The 20,229-nt window shown below is 43.0% G+C and overlaps 5 protein-coding genes across 9 annotated transcripts; 3 read left to right on the plus strand and 2 right to left on the minus strand.

The window, feature by feature from the left end:
• Positions 1–704: 704 nt before the first annotated feature.
• Positions 705–6,605, plus strand: LOC128254174 (tropomyosin-2). Of its 2 annotated transcripts, none has more exons than XM_052983044.1 (4): positions 705–863; positions 3,548–4,194; positions 4,816–4,993; positions 6,285–6,605. In XM_052983044.1, the coding sequence occupies exons 2-4, from the start codon at positions 3,601–3,603 to the stop codon at positions 6,365–6,367; spliced, it is 855 nt and encodes a 284-aa protein (XP_052839004.1). In that variant the 5' UTR covers positions 705–863; positions 3,548–3,600; the 3' UTR covers positions 6,368–6,605. The 2 variants fall into 2 exon arrangements, with proteins under 2 accessions (XP_052839004.1, XP_052839014.1); XM_052983054.1 differs by lacking the exon at positions 6,285–6,605 and adding an exon at positions 5,295–5,499.
• A 1,540-nt stretch (positions 6,606–8,145) lies between these two features.
• On the plus strand, positions 8,146–10,463 carry LOC128254114 (uncharacterized). 2 transcript variants are annotated; one of them, XM_052982955.1, is made up of 3 exons: positions 8,146–8,927; positions 8,989–9,539; positions 9,656–10,463. In XM_052982955.1, exons 1-3 carry the CDS (start codon positions 8,743–8,745, stop codon positions 10,297–10,299), a joined length of 1,380 nt encoding a protein of 459 aa, XP_052838915.1. In that variant the 5' UTR covers positions 8,146–8,742; the 3' UTR covers positions 10,300–10,463. The 2 variants fall into 2 exon arrangements, with proteins under 2 accessions (XP_052838915.1, XP_052838906.1); XM_052982946.1 differs by having other exon boundaries at positions 8,162–8,927; positions 8,986–9,539.
• LOC128254107 (protein seu-1) lies at positions 10,364–12,189 on the minus strand. Its single transcript, XM_052982934.1, has one exon. It carries the CDS (start codon positions 12,018–12,020, stop codon positions 10,608–10,610), a length of 1,413 nt encoding a protein of 470 aa, XP_052838894.1. The 5' UTR covers positions 12,021–12,189; the 3' UTR covers positions 10,364–10,607.
• A 357-nt stretch (positions 12,190–12,546) lies between these two features.
• LOC128254090 (E3 UFM1-protein ligase 1 homolog) lies at positions 12,547–15,804 on the plus strand. Its single transcript, XM_052982909.1, has 5 exons — positions 12,547–12,721; positions 12,801–13,801; positions 14,136–14,601; positions 14,675–15,333; positions 15,482–15,804. The coding sequence occupies exons 1-5, from the start codon at positions 12,645–12,647 to the stop codon at positions 15,619–15,621; spliced, it is 2,343 nt and encodes a 780-aa protein (XP_052838869.1). The 5' UTR covers positions 12,547–12,644; the 3' UTR covers positions 15,622–15,804.
• LOC128254071 (PAX3- and PAX7-binding protein 1) lies at positions 15,715–20,041 on the minus strand. 3 transcript variants are annotated; one of them, XM_052982880.1, is made up of 9 exons: positions 19,690–20,030; positions 19,329–19,630; positions 18,510–18,750; positions 18,267–18,449; positions 17,510–18,163; positions 16,839–17,387; positions 16,583–16,775; positions 16,198–16,521; positions 15,715–16,138 (listed from the first exon to the last, which is right to left on the minus strand). In XM_052982880.1, exons 1-9 carry the CDS (start codon positions 19,913–19,915, stop codon positions 16,087–16,089), a joined length of 2,724 nt encoding a protein of 907 aa, XP_052838840.1. In that variant the 5' UTR covers positions 19,916–20,030; the 3' UTR covers positions 15,715–16,086. The 3 variants fall into 3 exon arrangements, with proteins under 3 accessions (XP_052838840.1, XP_052838849.1, XP_052838858.1); XM_052982889.1 differs by lacking the exon at positions 19,690–20,030 and having other exon boundaries at positions 19,324–19,465; XM_052982898.1 differs by lacking the exons at positions 15,715–16,138; positions 16,198–16,521; positions 16,583–16,775; ... (1 more) ...; positions 17,510–18,163; positions 18,267–18,449 and having other exon boundaries at positions 18,611–18,750; positions 19,324–19,630; positions 19,690–20,041.
• Between the last annotated feature and the right edge of the window lie 188 nt (positions 20,042–20,229).

Here is a 20,229-nt window from a genome sequence, read left to right on the forward strand (position 1 = left end):
AAATAATGTTGTTATGTCATTAAAACATTGTTTATAGGAACGGGAATGCATACAGAAAATTAGTTTTCATTTTATCCATAAATATATTATTTAATCACAAAATTTAATGTATTAAGAAAATCGAATAAGTCCGAGATCTTTAAAAAGTTTAATCAACCTTTTTCTTCGTAATAGATCTATTAAACCAGATTAAAATATTAAAATATATTAATAAAAAAGAGCTGCATTAAAAAGCAAACTAAAGTTGACGCCTTAATTTCTAAATTTTGGATCAATTGCCATGCAGCCATCGCACTCGAGGCTTTTGAAAGCACAAGAACGATGGCCGATCAAAATTCCAAATATTTCTCAATATTTTTTTCGGAGCGAAAATAGATTTTCATCTTGTTAGGCTTGCTCTTGCTGCTAGTCGCTATTTTTAGCCGTGTATCTGACGGATACACATACACAAAGAGCCTGCTGTGAGTAAAAAATAAATTGAATTTAAATTTTTAAAAGGAGAAAGAAAAACGCATAATTTTCACGAGAATGCAGCACGAGAGAGGCGAAGCAAATAGCTTTTGGGGAAATTTCGAGGGAAATTTTTGAGATTGCCGAGCAAAGTTGCTAAAGCGCTTTGGCGCATATACTTTTTAATGGGAAATTTTTGAGGCGAGAAAATTATTCAATACTGCGTTGGTGTGAGTCCATGTGTGTGAGTTTTCCCGATTACCAGGCTGTTTGTGTGTCTGTGAGTTTTTCAGTTTTTTCGAGTGCCAGTGTGCGTGTGCGTTGGATCTTGGGTCGCTTTCTGGGCTAAGCAACTTGGTCAGCATCAGTGTTCTCGGGGTTTCGACAGCGTATAGTGTGTTTGAAACGCTAAGGTTGGTCACGCCAGGATTTTTACCCGAGAAAAATTAACTCGAAAATAATATAATTAAATCGCCTGCTTTTGCTGCAGAATTGTTATTTTAAGCTGATTCCAAGTGGATAAAAATTAGTGAAAAGTGCATTGCATTTAAATGCATTGAAACCAAAAAATAAACCAGGAACCCAGGAAGGAAAATTTTAATAATACACCAAAAATATTGTGCATATGTATATGTGTCGGGCAGTATGGATACAATTCCTTAAAAAAGTTAAAAGAGTGATGCAAATCTAAAGCCAGTGAAAAAAATCAATAAATAAAAAAATTAACCTTAAAAAAATCAACTTAAAAGCCCCCACAAAACGCTTTTAACCATTTTAAATTGGAATTCTTATGATAATTTTTTCGAACATTTTTAAAATTCGCTTATAAGGAATTTTGTAACTAAATCTGACGGGACTAATACCATTTAATGAAAATCCGTATGTGTGAGAGAATATTTTTTTGCACACACACATAAACACAAGAAAAGCTCCCACCACATATACATATGCACACCTTACACACCAATTGCTACGCACAATTTTCACACACACTACCAAAAGAATTTTCCTCGAAGAAAATTCTTTAAAATTAACTGCAGACAGACACCTGCCTATCGCACACACATACTTGCCCATTTATTTTTAACTTTTCATGAAACTTAGACGAAAAAGCTTTTCCGTCTAGCTTTCTGTGATCTCATAAAACGAAGGCAGCCGAAAATTGTAGGTATTTATCCTTGAGATTGTTTTCGAGGTAGTGGCGAGAAAGAGAGATAAATTTTGGAAAATATCAGAGACTGAGATGATTCCCTGATGTGGATAAATATCATATATATATATATATATGTATATATGAACATATCTAGGTATATATGCTTGGCATAGACACCCACACAAAATTAAGAATTTCAGAACAAATATTCTCTTGCCGTTTGTGAGCGATTCCGAAGGCCACAAAATTTGCTTACTTATAGATTCATATTTAAACTGGTTGAAAAATTAAGTAATTGGCAGATACAAAATTGTAAAATGTATTGTTACTTTTTAAATTAAAAAAATGAATTTAAAGATAATTTTAATATTGAAAGCCATGTTGTAGATGCTATATACCCTTAAAATCACTTTATATTCACTCAATTAGTTTGTTATTTATATACTGCGAAACTCTTTACCTGTCATCTTCACCCACCTCGATATATATTTTCTCTACCTCATGTGTCTCCATTACCCATTGTCCCAATTTAATAGCATTTGGGGAACAAAACACTCCTAAGTATCGAAAGACCTCCAAAAGATCAGCAACTACAACATAAATGACTTTGTCCCACTTCGGGTGGAAGCAGCATAGATACACGAATACACACCCACACATTGAATGACCCCAAAGAATTGAAACTTTTCAAATTGCAATCTCTGCGTAGATATTTGTGTGTGTATTTCGAAATAATAGGGGGAAACTCTAGAATTACATTTAGCAAACGATGTCCAAAAAAGCATTTTTTCTATGCGTGTGTGCGAGTGGACTGGATATTTTTCTCACATGCAAAAGCGTATAAAGTTTATTTTTAACTCTTCAGAATCGTGCAGCAAATAAATATATAGCTCACTGACGAATCCGGATTCGGATTCAGTGTGGGCGAAATGAAAATGGAAAATTAAAATTACGTGAGATCTTTTAAATGTTCGGCGTAGCCAAACAAAATGTGTTTACATTAAACTTTTCAAATTTATTGCACAGATACCGATAGAGGATATATATGTATATATATTTTTAAATATACGTACAGATGTACACGTTAATATTTAGAATGCGCCTGGAAAGATTTTTAATTGCAATGGATAAAAAACTTGAGATATCATAGAAACAATAATTGCTTATAATGTTAGGTTCAAAGAAATCTATATATGTAGAATGTTTTGAAAACATTTCGGAAATTTTTAGTTCAAACGAGTAAAATCATGACAAGCTTCAACATTTTCACTTTGAATTAAATATTTTCGGTGCTCATTTAGCCCCGAGGAGTGTTGTGTTTAAATCAAAGTGTGTTACACTTTAATTTTTAATTTTAAGTATGGAAAAAAAATTTTAAATTAAAAAAAAAAAACAAATCTAAAATTTTTCTATTGGATAAACTAATTAAATATGTTAATAATTACATTATCATGTTTTTAGTTTAATTGGAGTAAGTTTATATTTTGAAAGACAATTTTACTTTGGGGTTTTTCTCTGGGTGTATAAGTATTTATATTCGTATAAGGTTTATTTAGTAAGTTGATAGCTCACATTTTTAATCACTTGTGTAATGGCTTACAAATATTTAATTATATATTTAAATATATTCAGATCTACTAATATTGAAAACAAAGAATATTAGTAGAATAAATTATTAATCAAAGCTAATTTTTTCTTACGTAAAAACACTTTCTCATTATATGGTATTTATAAACTAGTCAAACTACAATTAGTACCAACAAAAATTTTCACAAAGTACTTATGGTATTGAATAATATTTGAATAATATTATTACAAGTTCTGTGGGGACAAATTTTTACCTTAGAAATTTAAATAAAATTAAAATATAAAGCAAATTAATAAAATATTTATGTTAAGGAAACAGTTTTGGGTTTCCATACTAATCTTCATCTTTCGCCACAGTGCTTTTTTCCAGTTTTCTTCCTTTCTAAGCCAACAACAAAAACACAAACACCATGGACGCCATCAAGAAGAAGATGCAAGCGATGAAGCTTGAGAAGGATAACGCCATCGACAAGGCCGACACCTGCGAGAACCAAGCCAAGGATGCCAACTCCCGCGCCGACAAACTGAACGAGGAGGTGCGCGATCTTGAGAAGAAGTTCGTCCAGGTGGAGATCGATCTCGTCACCGCCAAGGAGCAGCTGGAGAAGGCCAACACCGAGCTGGAGGAGAAGGAGAAGCTCCTGACCTCCACCGAGTCCGAGGTGGCCACCCAGAACCGTAAGGTGCAACAGATTGAGGAGGATCTGGAGAAGTCCGAGGAGCGCTCGACCACCGCCCAACAGAAGCTGCTGGAGGCCACCCAGTCCGCCGATGAGAACAACCGCATGTGCAAGGTGCTGGAGAACCGCTCCCAGCAGGATGAGGAGCGCATGGACCAGCTGACTAACCAGCTCAAGGAGGCCCGCATGTTGGCTGAGGATGCCGACACCAAGTCCGACGAAGTCTCCCGCAAGCTGGCCTTCGTTGAAGACGAGCTGGAGGTCGCTGAGGATCGTGTCCGCTCCGGCGAGTCCAAGATCATGGAGCTGGAGGAGGAGCTGAAGGTGAGTTGCACTTGCAGACTAGCGACCCAACGATTTAAGAGTAGAGATCATAGGTTTATTAGGTACCCTGTTAAACATTGTATTTCAAAAAGATCAACCATAAACAAATAGTTAAATATAGGATTAACATAGATAAGTTCTTACATGATCATTTATCTAAGACATTTTAAATGGATTCATGGATTTTTTAAAATTTGATATATAAAGTTTACGGGAAATAGCAGATTAGAGTTTTCTTTATTATTATATTGGGCTAAAAATGTTAATTTTATAAATATTATATGTATATCATTTATTGACAGAAAAAAATGTTACTGATTTTGATGAAATGCTTAGTAATTGAAAAGCGAAATATTACCGTTTTTTAACTTCTATTTACAATTTTTAAATGACAATAAAAATTTGATTGCAATACTCAATCAAAAGAGTAAAATCAATATTTAAAACAAAATTACGTGACATTCACAGGCCAACAAACACGTATCAACATTAAAATTTTAAAAATATAATATTTATATTAAAGAAAGGTAATTTAAAATACTTTCCAGCTTAAGAATCCAAATTGTAATAATTTGAATCATACTTTAAAAATATCATTTCTACTTCAATCATTCCTCATAGGTTGTCGGCAACTCCCTGAAGTCCCTGGAGGTTTCCGAGGAGAAGGCCAACCAGCGCGTGGAGGAGTTCAAGCGCGAGATGAAGACCCTGTCCATCAAGTTGAAGGAGGCCGAGCAGCGCGCCGAGCACGCCGAGAAGCAAGTGAAGCGCCTGCAGAAGGAGGTCGACAGGCTAGAGGGTATGTATTGTCGTGCTTACGCATCCAGCCTACCCACTCAGCCAGCTCCCGAGGATGTATCTCTCCTCGAGACTTCGGAGATGCTGTCCACAGGAAGGGATCCGACTCGATCAGACGGATTGCTGGCTTCAACTAATGCTCGCATTGTAGTTATCGCCCATAAGGATATTAATACTTCTACTCAGTACTCTCTGCTTTCATTAATTGAGTTTATATATCCAAACATATCACTCTCGCCCTCTCTTTGATTATCTCTATATATATTTGTATAAATGAACAACAAACAAAATGCTTTTTGCAGACCGTCTCTTCAATGAGAAGGAAAAATACAAAGCAATCTGCGACGATTTGGACCAGACATTTGCCGAACTTACTGGATATTAAAAAAGATCAAAACAGAACTCACACAGAGCCCCTCCCCAAAAGAAAAGACAACACAAAATTCAGTACTTCCCAAATCCCCCAATATATATATATTATTTTTTGAAGCTCCCCCAGCAGTTTCAGTGTATTTACCACCCACCCACCTCACACTTCTGTCACGACTTTCTATACACTGTAAATAATCTGTTTAGTCTCGCTTGAATGTGGCCACACCCACAAACCCAGATCCCCACGCCAGTACACTGTAAAAATATATTCAGATCAAGCCAAACCAAGTTGCAACTGTAGTTAATACAGGTGAATTTATCTATGTAAATATTGTTGTTTGTATGCCAGATTCTTACCCGTTTTGATGTGGCATGACCTCTTGACCTGTCTCGCCTGCCCAGAATCTCAGCACTCAGATCAGCACTCAATCTCAATCTATGTCTCTCTCTCTCTTTTCTCGACGATCATCAGTGCAAGTCCCTAGTCATTAAATGGTTTCCGAGCTGATTTCGCCTGGCCTTGGTTGAGTGAATCTCTCATTTCCGCACAAGCCAAGGATTTCTGCAACGATTGGTTGGATAGATCTTGGCTAGATCCCGTAGAGCCCCCCATAGATTCGATCCCTGGGCCCACGCACAGAACCGCTGACTAACCCACAAACTAGAAACGCTTGCCAGAACAGCGCGCCACTAACCCAGGCTCAATGAACTCTATAAACTTAACAATATGAGTGTGGACCTTACTTCTTATCACATATACAAAGTCCTGCGCATCTTGTTAAGATTGTAGAATATTTGCACCAAAGAATTCGCACAGTATAAAGTTTAAGTGTTCTGTGTTCGATTCTAATGTTGCTGTGTGCTGAAAACGCCTTTGAAAATTATCTAACATTTTTTAAACCATCATTTGCACTCCGCAGACGAGTTGGGCATCAACAAGGACAGGTACAAGTCCCTGGCCGACGAGATGGACTCCACATTCGCCGAGTTGGCTGGCTACTAAAATGGCCAAGTGTCCCAAAATCCAAAACCAAACCAACAACGAGCAGCAACGGAGGAAGATGGAGACAACGAGGAACTCTACTAATTGTAAACGAATATCTCAGATTGACTTGGCTAGCAAGAAGAACCGCAGCCACAGATACCAAGAACAACATCCATTGTGTATACAATTCTTTATAAAGCTATATATTTCATAATAAATAAATAACAACAACAACCAGATCAACAACAGCAACAAACACCAAGCATAGATTGTGTAGAACCAAGCATAACAGCAAATGGAAGTTCTTTTGTTTTTTAAAAAATAAAATTATCTAAAAGTAAAAAGTAGCAGAATGTAAAAATATCCCAAAAAACACGAATTTTGTATTTTTAAAGCCAATGTTTAAAAATATTAAGAAGCGCTTAAAGCCAGGCAATTGCAGAGAGACAGAGAGAAAATGGTCGAAAAAAACCTGGGCCATATCTAAGATTTTAAGAACAAAGCCTGCGTTAATTTCAATTTATATCATACAATTACACAACAAACAAAAAACACCCACAAAAAAAGTATAAAAAAAATTTATAAAAACTTTGCTAAAAAAAAATTATATGTTTGATGTTTGCTTTCAATGATGCATAAAACTGATTTTCTTTGCCCGTCAGCGAACTCCGTTGAAATTTACTAGAAATTTTCGGGTTTCAGGCGGACCGCAGCTATGCAAAATCGGTTTCGGTTTTTTCAATGATTTCTCACATTTTTGGGAATCCCCAATGGATGTTGCTGAACCGAAATATCCGATTTAAAGTGCGTCATCACTTCATCGACGATGGATCACGATCTGCAAAACGAGGCCTTCATTGCAACATCGTTAACATCCGCTAATTGTCAAAGCAATGAATTATGAAAGTTCAGATATTGGTATATACATATATATATATTGATACATATCTTCAGGGTGAATCGGTTTGCATTTTGAGAGATGTGGGCAGTTCGCTGTTTGACCATCAATAATCCAGTTAAGGTCGAGTTCGACATGGGGGTCTGGGTCTTCACCTCTTGGCCAAATGGATACTGCCGGTCTGAGGCATTTCTTAAAAATTAAGCTTCAATTCCCCACCTCTGTCCACCGGTACTTTTCTCTTCATTCGCTCGCGACGTGGTGCCATAAAATAGTTATTAAAACTTTAAGTGGTGTGTTAAATTGCACACCAAAAAGCTCAAGTCATTATTTACATAATTTACATTATGATATGAATGCTGGCAGATATTGATGTCGTATTAGAGTGGGACATAAACTTGAAAAGAAAAAGTGATTTCGATTTAAGAAAACTTTTCTTTTCAGTTTTGGCTAATACAGATTGAGCTGATTAGAAAGAAAAAAAGTTAAGTTAATTTATATTATAAAATTGACAAGTTAAAATGTTGTTTTCGTTTATTTTCTATTTTTTTTATTGCTTCCATGGGAGCTATATAGAGCTGATATAGTCGTCCGATTTTAATCAAATTTAAACCTTCATTCTGAAGTAAAGTTTTGGGAAAGTTTCCTTTAAAACTGAGAGACTAGTTTACGTAGGAAAGTACGGACAGATGGACATGGCTAGATCGACTCTCTTAGTGATGCTGATCAAGAATATATACTTTATAGGGTCGGAAATGTCTCCTTTACAATAGCCTCTGCAAGAGTATAAATGTGATAATAACTTAATGAAAATTAAGAAAAATGAAAATGCCTCTGCTTCTCGTGAGACTAAACTTAAGCCAAAACTTGAAAATCTACTTTCTTAGTAAGTTTTATTTAGACAGAAAATCATTTGAATATTCTTCAAATTAAAAAAAAACGGTATTTAATGCCGCAACACACAAATAAATTAATTTCTTTACACCATTAGTTTTCGTTTCAATTGACGGCCCATAGGTCTCGTCAATTACCTAAGGCTGTGTACAATTTGATGGAGTGTAAACAGTGGGTCGGATGGCGGGCGTTGACGGGCCACAAAAGCTGCGAGAGAAACACTGATACCGAAGAAAAGCCCAATGACTTACATTTGCCAAGAGCCAACCGAAGGAGAAAGTGAAATTTTGCATTTCTCGGCGGCCGGCAGCAACAACAATGGGTCTGGGCCATTGCCATTGGCGGTGAACAGTGATCGGTGTGGAGAGACCCGGCCGAGCGGACCAGCTTGGACCGGCTGCAGGCCCAAAAGTCAAGCTGAGACTTCAGTCGTGGTCTTCAGCTCGACACAAGCGAACGAACGTCTAAGAAACGCGGACGCGGCTTAAACCGCACGAAAAAAAAACGCACCGAAATCGAAAGTGTTTAGCGCGCGACTTGAATCACCAAGTGCTTCAGGAGGCGGGGGCAATATACCCATCCGTAAACATTACGTGTCATCATGACGCCGGCTGGCAGACAACTCCGGCTTGCAGCCCTTGTTTACCTGGCATTAAGTCTGGGCCATGGGCCCTGGCTCTTATGCAACGCCAGCGACGGTGAAACTAGGCAAAAACACGCCAATGAATCACTCGCGGACGCAGAAGCCCCAGCTTGGTCGCAGTTTCTCGAAGATTACGTCTTGAGGTGGGTTGAAGGAGCGCTAGGAAACACATTAATGCCAATCTTCCCCCGCATTTTATAGCAGAGGCAGCAGCAGCCAGCGAAAGTCCAAAGATCTACCCTATATGGGTGGCGATATGGGCATGAATGGTCCGCTCAACTATCACTCATCCGCCTACAAGCGACCGGGTAACAACATTTACATCACACGGCGGATTGGCGAGGCCGTGGAACTGGAGCCACATCTGCGAAAGCCCGTGGAGAGCCAGAGCCCCATTGTTAATCCCCAGTTCCGACCCATGACCAATCAGATGTTGCACCAGCAACAGCAGCAACATCAGCAAATGCAGCAGCAGCAACAGTTGCAGCAACGCCAGCAACCTGGTTTCTTGCAGCAACTTTTTGGTATAGGCGGCACTACTGGCGGCGGTGGCAATGGCAATCCCCCACAGCAGCATGTCCGTCCAGTGCCGCTGCAACAGCAACAGCTGCAACAGGCACCGCTGCAACACCTGCCGCAGCAGCAGCAGCAACAACACATTGTAGGTGGCGGCGGCCAGCCAACCACGTTCCGAGCGGTTTCTGAAAACGATCTTTATCTTCTGGGAGCCATCGAGAAGTTGGTATACAGAGTGGGTAAGTCTAAAGTTATATTTAGGAATAGTTTTTAAACACCGAGTTTGTATATATTTAATCGACGCTAAAAACACGAATGGTTAATCAATCAATGACTTTAACTCAAACACTTTTAGACTACCTGGAAAGTCGTGTAAGGCGTTCGGAGCAGCTAATCTACTACCTGATGGCCGGGAACAACCAGAAGGAGGTGAAGGATCCCTGTCCCACGAACTTCACCCGCATCAGCGACAACTGTTACTACATCAACAGTCAGCAGCAGGTCAACTGGAAGACGGCCAACTCCGCCTGTAAGGGTCTGAACTCGCACCTGGCCGAGTTCGAGAAAGTGTCGGAGAACGAAGAGATCATGGCCTATCTGCTGAACCAACCCGCCCACAGGGGACGCGATTACTGGCTGGGCGGCCTCAACCCAGGACTGCTCTGGATCTGGTCGAACTCGGCGAAGCCAGTTAATCCCAACATGAATCTCACGTCCATTGCGATGTCACAAAAGGGTGAGAACTCCACGGCCGCCAATCTGGTGGACAGTTCGGAGCAGGCGACGGAGGAGGCAACCGGCGGGGATGTCCTAAACAACACTGTTCAAATCGAGGGCAAGGGTCGCTGCCTCCGGCTGAGTTATAATGCCGGGAAGCACAGCTACGTGTACTACGGACAAGAGTGCACCTCCCGACACTACTACATCTGCGAGCACGAGGACAAGACGCTGGACAACAAGATCAAGAAGATCACTCGCGAGCTCAAGCTCTTTGAGTGAGGATGGGCTCCAATCCGGTCCGATCCTCATGTGATACTTCCAGTTTCCTAGCCATATCTATCACTTAATTTCAAATGAATTTATTCTTGTGTTACACATTAAATATTTATAAATATTTATACATTTAATAAACATAGCTGATAGTGTTCAAAACGTTTTAAGGATACTTTGTTCTTGCACAGCAAAGCTTTAAAGAGTTTAACCAGTTTGAAGAGTTTCAAATGATCAAGGGAAGATACTCGTAAACAAGATCGAGAGCGGAACTGGGTTCCGTTGCTATAAGCGGAAAGTATACACAGAGATCGTAACTAGTCTGGGTAAAGGTAGTCCTGCAGAATGTTCTGGAAGGCTATCTTGATCTTGCCGCGATCGCGCCCGTTCAACTTCTGGATGTCCGGCAGCAGACTCATCAGAAACATGGCATCCGGATCGGTTTTGCAGTCGCACATTTCTACGCCGCCGTTCGATACGGATCCACTTGACGGATTGTTGGCTTCGAGGCGCAATGGAAGCGATGATGGCTGCAACTGTTGGTGTCCTCCATGAACGTGGTTGTGCCCATGCCGCTGGCTGAGATAGCTACTGTTGCTGCTGCTGCTGCTGGTGGTATTAAAGCTGCTGCTGGGCGCATTGGGTGTGGCCACAGTCGCTGAAGATGGTGTGGGCAGGTCCGCTTCGGATGGCCCAGCAGTTCCTGAAGGCCCTCCTCCGTTGTGGGTTGTCGTGCTGACCAAATCCACTGGCTTACTGAATGTGGGACGCACAAAGGAAATGTTTGGATGAGCGGCCGACTGGGAGGCGAAATTCACTCCAGTTACGGCTGCAGTTGGAGCTTGCAGCTCCTGGGAGCGTGGACGAATGGCACCCCGCATCTCGTCTTGGTAGGCGCGCATCTGCAAACGACCCAAGTGCATTCGACTGGTGTGCGGCTGCTGATTGGGGTAGCGACGCTGGGCGTCGGCAGACGAAGAGCTGGAGGTGGGCGCCATCTTATGTAGGTCCTGATCCTCCGGCTCATCCTCATCCGGCTCGTGCGTCTCCTGTTCGTAGTCATCCGCCGGCTCCTCGCACTCCGACTTGATGTCATTGCTATCCAGCTGGCTGTGGTAGCGACTGCTGCGCTGCTGTTCCTCCTCCATAATGTCCTCCAGCTCGGAATTGTTGGGCTCGCCCTCATCGAAGTAGTCCAGGTAGTTGTCCAGCTGCGGCGCCGGCGGCGACTGGTGGGCGGAGGGCGTGGGCTGGCCACCACCGCTGCTGCTGGCCGGGATGACCACCGACCGTTCCCGCTGCATGCGACTGGACAGGCTGGAGAGATGTGCCAAGGCGTCCTGGACCTGAGTGTCCAGCGACTTGGGTTGCTGGTGCTTTTTGCGCAGATACGGATGCAGGAAGAACATGCGGTCGAAGTAGGACCAACAGGGCGGCACCTTCTCCTCCAGGTAGTTGGTGTACTCGCGCCGGAACGAGATGCGCAGATTAGTCCACTTGGCCAGGCTGGCGCCCGGGTTCTTCTCCAGCTTCAGGTCCACCTCGCGCCAGAAGTTCTCCACGTACGGCCGGCAGAAGTAGTACTTGTGTCGTGGATTGTAGATGGCCTCGTCGCGCTGCACAATGTCTATCAGCTTAAAGACCTCCTCCGTTAGCCAGCGGGAAGACGCACTGCAGCCTGCATTTGGGTTGCTAGACACAAACTGGCCCCCGAAGTCGGTCGTCATCATCGGTGGTGGTGGCTCCCAGGCAGTCGGTCCAATGGATTCGGTTTCAGGCGACTTTTCCAGCGCTCGCCATGACTTTTGCGAAATATTTTTATTGTTTTTCCCAAGTGTTCTTTTAAGTGCTGCCCAACCAAACAGGCGGTGGAACTAGTTCCGGATCTCAGAAGCTTTTGCGAACGGTTTAGGTTTATGCGAGGTCAAGTCATCATGGAATTATGTAGGGTTTTAACTTTCAGTTCACTATTTCGCAACGGCCTAAGAACCAGTTCTTTCGGAAGAATTTCACGATTAATCGCTAGGCAGCAGAACAGAAATTGTTTTTATCGTAACGTAAACAATCATAAATTTTTATTCAATTTATTGTTTTGCACATAACAGTAGCTAAGATTTGAAAAATATAAAAACCCCATGTTCCCAATTCTACCGTTCCATTTATTGGTTGACATACCATTACTATTTGGACGCAAACCGTTAGCAGTGTTATAAACCACCGCCAAGCCGTGAATGGGTAATGGAAAAACTGTGGTATGGTCACACTAGACTTTTGTTGACGTCTCAGGTTTTTTTCACGTCACCTGGATCAGAATCGTCTTTTTTCATATCTTATCTATTTGATTGATAACAAAGATGGGTAGTGATTGGGATGAGATCAAGCGCTTGGCCGCCGACTTTCAAAAAGCGCAGCTTACGTCGACGCTGCAGAAGTGAGTAATGCCAACAAGCTCAATCTCTACATTTTTATCCACTTAACAACCTTAATATGTTAAAATTTCACTTTTTAAGGCTCTCGGAGCGAAACTGCGTGGAGATTGTAACGCTGCTGCTGGAGAAGCAGATGCTGGAGGTGGTGTTCACCAACGATGGCAAGGAGTACATTACCCCGGATCACCTGGAGCGCGAAATACTAGATGAGTTGTATGTGAACGGGGGACGAGCCAATTTGGTGGAGGTCAGCAAGACCCTGAACGTGGATTTGTCACGAATTGTGGGTTTAGCCGATCGCATAGCGGCAGAAAATCCAAGCATACACCTGGTCCTGGGCCAGCTCATCGACGAGGATTATATCAGTCACATTGCACAGGAGATTAACGAGAAGTTGGCGTTGCGAGGAGAGATCTCCATATCGGAGTTGGCTTCACAGTTTGACCTGCCGTCTGACTTTCTGCAGCACGACGTGGTGGAGAAGCACTTGGGCAGGATCATCAAGGGTCGCCAGGATGCCACCAATCCGCGTGTGTTCTTCACTCAGGCCTACATCCAACGGTGTAAGGCAAAGATTCGAGGAGCCCTGACTGCCATTACGAGGCCAACGAATGTGGCTGTGATCCTTCAACAGATCGGAGTTCAAGAGAAGATCTTCCACTCGCTGCTTGACGAAATCGCGCCAGCCGGCCAAGTGACCTCCAAACTGGCCAACTCCCAGTACGTTCCGCACATCTATGCCAAGACGCAGGCGGACTGGGTGAACTCGTTTTACAAGCAAAACAGCTTCCTTGAGTATGATGCCATCCAGAAGCTGGGTATTTCGGATGCCAAGTCCTACATCCGCAAACAGTTCCCCAGCGAAGAGTTCCTCTTCCTAAAGCGGGTTGCCCTTGGTGCTCGACTTGTGGAGCTCACGGTGGTAACGGCGTTAAACGAGTGCAGTGCCACCAAACAGTACTTGGATCTGTCCACCATTCTGCCATCCAATCTGTCAGAGGAGGACATCGAGGAGGTTTTTGGCGCTATCATGGCACAAAAGCACAGCAATCCCAGCAACTTTGTGTACCTGGACAGCATCGGTAAGTTCCTTACTCGAGCTCGAGCTTAAAATTTAATATTAAATATTAAACGGGAAAAATACAAATATTTTTATAATTGATTGTAGAATTCAGTTTTCCCTTAGAACAAATTTTTATTTTCTGACCTATTAATTATAAAAATCATTGTGGATTCGAAAAGATTGTTTTGCAGCTATTGAATAAAATTTTTTTATTAAACTATAATTTGAAATTTTTGTTTTAGTTTTAAATGTTTGTAAAGTAGCCAAACTAAATTTAAAAAATCTATAATGTATGTCATGGTGATGTATTAGTTCCAACAAAACTTCAAATAATTTATTCAATCTTATTTCAGTGTTCTCGCAACCGTATCTTACCCAGCTGGTTCAGCCCTGTCAAGCGCTGGCAGAGTCCCAGGCCAAGATGGCCATCGACAGCGGCACCTACCAACAGTACATCGTGGAAAAGACGCTGGCGCAGAAGGGAAGCGTTTCGACCCAAGAGCTTGAGGACGATGGAAAGTTGGACAAGCGCGATGAGCGCAGGAAGAAAGCGTCTTCTGGCAAAGCAGGTGGCGGAGCCCAGGGGCGTGAGACAAAAACCAAGTCCACAAAGAAGCATCAACGAGGCAAGGCGGCAACTCAGAACGACAGTGATGACGATGATGAGATACAGCAAAGCACTCGAAGTGGCGGAAATAAGAAGGCAGTGAAGCAATTGGAACTAGTCAAGACTGCTGATATAGTCAAGTTGATTAGTAGCAGTCTGGAGGAAGAGGGATTGGAACATTTGTCCAAATCAATTGCTGCTCTATATACGAAGTAAGTAAAACAGTTCGAACCATATCTAGTATTGTGGATTATTTTCAATTTATGGTTAACATTTTCATTATAGCCAATTTAATCAAGCAGCATTATCACGTGCACAAGAGTTGTTTGAGGCCACACCACAGACCAACCGCCGCCAGACACACGCCGCCATACAGGATCGCATAAACACGCTGCTGATAGACATACGGCTTTACGAGAAGGGTTTGAAGCTTTTCCCCCAAGACACGCAGTCCCAGTTGGTTAAATACCTGCTCAAATCTTTGGGCAATGATATATGCAACGAACTAACGCTATACGTAGCCAGCGAGTGCAATCTGACTGTAAAAAATACAAATCTGAACGTGGATCAGCGCAATAAGTTGGTTCAGGAATGCGATGCCCAGTACCGAGCAGCGTTGTTGGAACAGAACAAGGCCCTGAACAAGACTATTGACGATTTTGAACTGGCCACGGAAGCGGTGCTAAAGACCTGCAGCATGATTATCAAGAAGGTGGACAAGAAAAAAGATCGTCTGCTGATCGCAGACCACAAAAAGAAGCTACAGGAGCAGCTCCTCAGTTGCCAGGAGCCGGCACTGCTGCTGCATTTGGCTGCTCTAATACTCTTCACCACGACCAGTGGTAGCATTTTGCACGCGTCCGGAAAATTTGTCTCTGCCATCCTGCAGCACATTCGCGGATCACTGAACGAGCCACAGAACGCATTGTTGCTCCGATATCACGGTAAGTTTCTATTGACAATTAAGGTGTGTGCATTACAACACTTATAAAAATAAGTGTCTGGGATGACATAACACTGGTTGCCGTTGTCTTCTCAAAAAAAGCATTTTTGTCTAGTGTTAATTAATTTTTTGTTGCTCAATGTTTTCAGATCTGGTCCTCCAAGTGCTGCAGGCCAATCCAGACAGCAGCGAGTCAAAGATCGCCCACGAACAGTTACTTGCCATGCAGACGGAAGTTGTCGAGCTGGCGCAAAATTTCACACGCGCCTCCGTCTCCAAGGCAGAATGATGATGCATCTATGTCTGCCTAAGCTTCAAAAGCATTTTTTTGTATCTTCATTTACATTGGTTCTGGTCCGAAATAGATTTTGCAATTGTTAAATTTTCATAGTTTATAAATGGTTTTTATTATTGCTATGCATGAGAGTCGCCTAAATACAATCAGTAAAGATACAAAACGATGAGCCTTAAACAGAGTTCCAAACTTTATCACTTTCGAGGTTTTATGTTCATAGGATAACGATTTAAAATTGATTGGGTTGGATGTGTTATTCTCAATTTAGTTCTGTAAGCTCAAGCTTTGATTTTTAATAATGACCTACTGAGCACTTGCTAATTATATACATTTTTTGATGTCTTATAATTATAAGATTTGCTAACAAGACAAGATATAAGTTGTGCTTTCATGCGTTCTACAACGAGTATTTGATTGTTAGGATTGATGTGAACGGTGAAGTGACTGGTTCCCTGCACTTTATAAACTATGCAGTCTTTGAAGTATTTGCTTGGCCTTATCGCTTGATTGCCTGAAGTAAAAAGTGTAAGTTAATGTTCGTTGGCTTTAAAACAATGGTTGATAACTTACATGAAGACTGGATTGCTTGCATCACAGCTCTCTAATGTTTGTTTTATGTATCCAATGAAAAGCTCCATGTTCTTGAGGGTCTCGCTGTTGGGCAGCAGCCAAACCGTGGGCAAGGTATTCACAATGACGTATGCCTTGTTTATGGCATCGTTTGGCGTGCAGACCCGCATGGCCAATAGAAGGTAGCGGTTTAGCAGCGCTCCAATGGCCAGTTCCCGCAAAAGTTTATCCGCCAGGATACCCTGCCAGCTGAGGAAGTTTCGAAACAGCTTAAGGCCGCTGCAAAACTGACGCTGAAAGAACGACGTCTTTGCCTCTTGGACTCTGGAAAGCAAAAGAAATAATTAAAATAGTTGTTAAACGTTTTAACGAAATATAAACTTACTGCTTTGGAAATATAGGGATAAAGACGTCGTTTTCTAGGGCTAACCGCATGCGTTCCATGATGGATTCGAAAAGTTTGTTAAGCTGCTTGTTAGTGCCGCTCAGCGGAAATTCGCGGCCCAGCCGATTGATGAACCCAACCAATCTAAGGGTCTGCGTGGTGGACAAGGGGTCCCAGCATTCCGTAACCAAGGCTAAAAAGAATTTATAAATGTGCCCTCAAATTATATCATCGTGGAAAATTCATAATTACTCACCAGTCACCTTCGGCAGAACGATCTTTTCGATGAGCGACGGTACCAGGTTGACATCCGGGTCGTTCTTCAGCATCTCCACGGTTTCATCTGGCTGGCAGGCGTACAACATGCAGGCTTGATACCATCGCATATTCTCGATGTCCGCGTACTCATCCAACAGCGGCGACCACAGGACCAGTTCGTGGCGCACCAGCGGCGCCAAGAGTTTCGGAAGGCACAGACTAACGAATGCGTCCTGGTACGAGGACATGTCAGTCTTTCGCCATGCATAAAACTTCATCAGGATTAGCTCGATCTTGCTGAAGTCGTCGGTAACGTCCTCAAAGGCCTCCACCGACTGGGATTCTATTTGTGCCGTGGACGCCACGCTCAGCTCCTGCTGTTGGTCGGCGATTTCATCGTCGCTGGACATGCCATCCAGGTGGGAGGAGAGCAGATCGTTCCGCTCACGCTCGCATCGACGACGTGTTCTTCGGCCCTCCCGTTCTGCGGCACGGCGGACTTGCTCTTCGTATTCTGGTGTTCGTCGGGCAGCAGCTGAGACGGGTTCTGAAAGTCAAAAATTTCAAAAAAAAAAAAAATACTTAGTATTTCGCTAAGGAACATTTAAAAGTAGAACTCTGTTTCAGCAATTCCCTGGTCATTTGGCAATAATAATAAATTTCTCATACTTGCTGCCTCGGCGATTTCCTTGGCCTGATCCCGGACATCCTGCCGCCGTCGATTTACCAGATATCGTTGGTTCTTGCCGTATTGCAGCAGGGCCCGCTTTTCCAGGTCGTTAATCACCGGCGCCTTTTCGGCCAAGCAGTCCACAAGGTCATTCACATAGCATTTTACCTCCTGGTAGAACTTGTACTTTGCCGCCGCTGTTGGTGCGTTCTGCTGGCACTCCAGCTGCTGAAGCTTTAATGCCTTCAGTTCGATACTGATCTTGGCCATACTGGCGCTGTGATCCGCCGAGCGTTCTTTGAGCTCGCTAAGACGTGCTTGAATGGCGGCGAAGATCTCCTGCGGAGTGCGCAAAGCTGTAGCCTTGGCCTTTTCCTTCTTCGACTTGGCGGATGAGCGAACTGCCGTAGCCAAATTGCTGCGATCGAGAGCGTTCTTTGCGTAAGCCTGCTCCAGCAGCGTGGACGTGGACTGCGGCGCCGCTAAGTCCCCGTCGTCCATGGCGGAACCGTTTCCAGGAGTAGCTGGCTTGATCATGAAGCGGGAGAGTACGGTTTCGTGCTGGGAATGGACCAACTGGGCAGCCGTCACTCCTTTGCGGATCTGTTGGTTCTCCCATTCGTTCATTTCGCGATCAGAATCTTCGTCGGTGGCTGCATTGGATTGAACGAAAGGTTAGCAATAGTTAACAAAGTTCACCTGTATTTGCTTTGGCTCTGTTACTGGCCACAAATCGGACTGGTCCACTCTACATACAATCATTCTCGACGGCATAGAATTGCTCGCGTCGCTCTTCGCGCTCTTTGCGTCCGGTAATGTCGTTCATGTCCATGCGCTCCTCGTCATCCGACTGATCGCCCTCAACGTCTTCGCAAGGCAGACGGGTGCTCAGCTTGGGCGGCTCCTTGGGCTCCTCAACGGGTATATAGTCGCCTGCACCTGGATTTGGAAGCAGAATAATGGTGAGTTATTGTCGGTATTATAGCACATCGATCGTACCCTGTTCTCTGGCTCGCTGACGGCGCTTTCGGGCAGCGTGTATCATGGCTGCATCCGGAATGGAACCGCTTTCCAGCATCTGTTTCAAGTGTTCTGGCTTGGAGAAGCGATGGCGCGTTTTGTCGTGGACTCCATTCTCGGACTGCTGGTCATCTTCGTCGCTCATATCCTCCCGCCCAGCACAAAGGGCAGCACGACCATTTAGAACTGCTTCGGGGGTCTCGGATTTCTTTACCACTAGCTGGGGATCAAAGAGTAAATGCATGTTATTGGCAATCTCATCAGGGTGTTGATCAGAGTAAGGCTGAAGAATTCATGCTGCTAAGGAAGGAAAGGCATGCGATTATAGTCAATGGTGGGAAAAGTATCAGTTTTATAACTAGGTAAGTAACAGATTTTTTAACATGGCTGGTATATGGCTAACAATATTTTTAGGCCATTTATTTTAGAATTAATCTCTTAGTTGTTTTAAAAAACAACCGGTTGTGTCCTAGCAAAGAATACTGTTGTATTTAAAAAAACAATTTAAAAATAAATACTTAAAAATTAATTGATTTTGTTGGTCATGGATAAGGTAAATTTACTACCTAGATATTTCCCATCACTGATAAATTAAACGCAACAACTATACTACTTTGAATTTAAAATGGCTCAATAGCGCCAAACAATCATAACTAAACTAAGCTCTTAAAACACATTTAAGCTAATGGTGTAATCATTTGTCTTTTAATCGGTCTACGATATTTTAATGTAATTTCTGATGTTGAAATTTCGTTAAACGGTTTAATGGTAGAAAAAATTGAATAATAATAACCTTACCACAAAGTCGTCTGTGCGTATTTCGGTTTGGATCATATGATTATCACTTTTTTTACTTTTACTCTGATCGCTGGCACTTTTATATCTGCCAGCATTGACAGGATTTGAGCTGGAGTTGGCAGGACCCGAAGATGGGCCACCGGACGACTCTAAATGCTGTGTACTACCATTTTCGCCACCGAGGTGTCCGCTGTTTTCCGCCCGCTCCTCGCGCTTCTTCTTGCGCCGCTCCTTGTCCAACATACGCATCACTTTCTTGCTGTGCGACGATTTGCGCACTTGGAAGACCTCGCCGTCGTCATCTGCAATGGGTTTGGGGATTAGGTACTCTTTTGACTCTGATTATCCCAGCGTCACTCACCCTCATCCGCGAAGCTGAGCAGCGCCTTCGGTTTGCTACTGTCCTCCTGGGGCTTTACGGCCTTCCGGCTCTTCTCTTTGTCCCGCTTGCCGGAAATAATGGGAGGCGGAGGCGCCTCCATTTCCATTCCGGCGTCCGGGTCCAAGGATGTGCCGTCCTCCTCCTCGTCCGCGTTGCTGGAAAACACGCGCCGCTGGATTTTCTTCGGTTTGCGGAAAAGCGACATTTTCGTCGATGCCGTAGCTACTTGGGATTTGTTTAATCAATGAAAACTCGGGAGAAAAGTGAATTTTCGCAAAAGTTCTTCTTCTTCGCTCTCGTATGTAATAGAGACGGAACTTGTGAGGTGTCGTGCATGAGTTCGGCGTGAGTCACGTGCAGTGGTGGACCAGATCGCTTGCCACTTCTGGGACAATTTTACCGGGTGGTAATATATTTATATTTGAAACCCCCTATTTGTTAGTTTCTTTTATGGCAATGCTTACCAATTGTACCTAGTGCAACTTTAATTTTATTTCAAATAACTAATGTATTTATAAT

This window comes from Drosophila gunungcola, chromosome 3R (assembly GCF_025200985.1).
Source record: "Drosophila gunungcola strain Sukarami chromosome 3R, Dgunungcola_SK_2, whole genome shotgun sequence".
Classification (NCBI taxonomy): Eukaryota; Metazoa; Arthropoda; class Insecta; order Diptera; family Drosophilidae; genus Drosophila; species Drosophila gunungcola.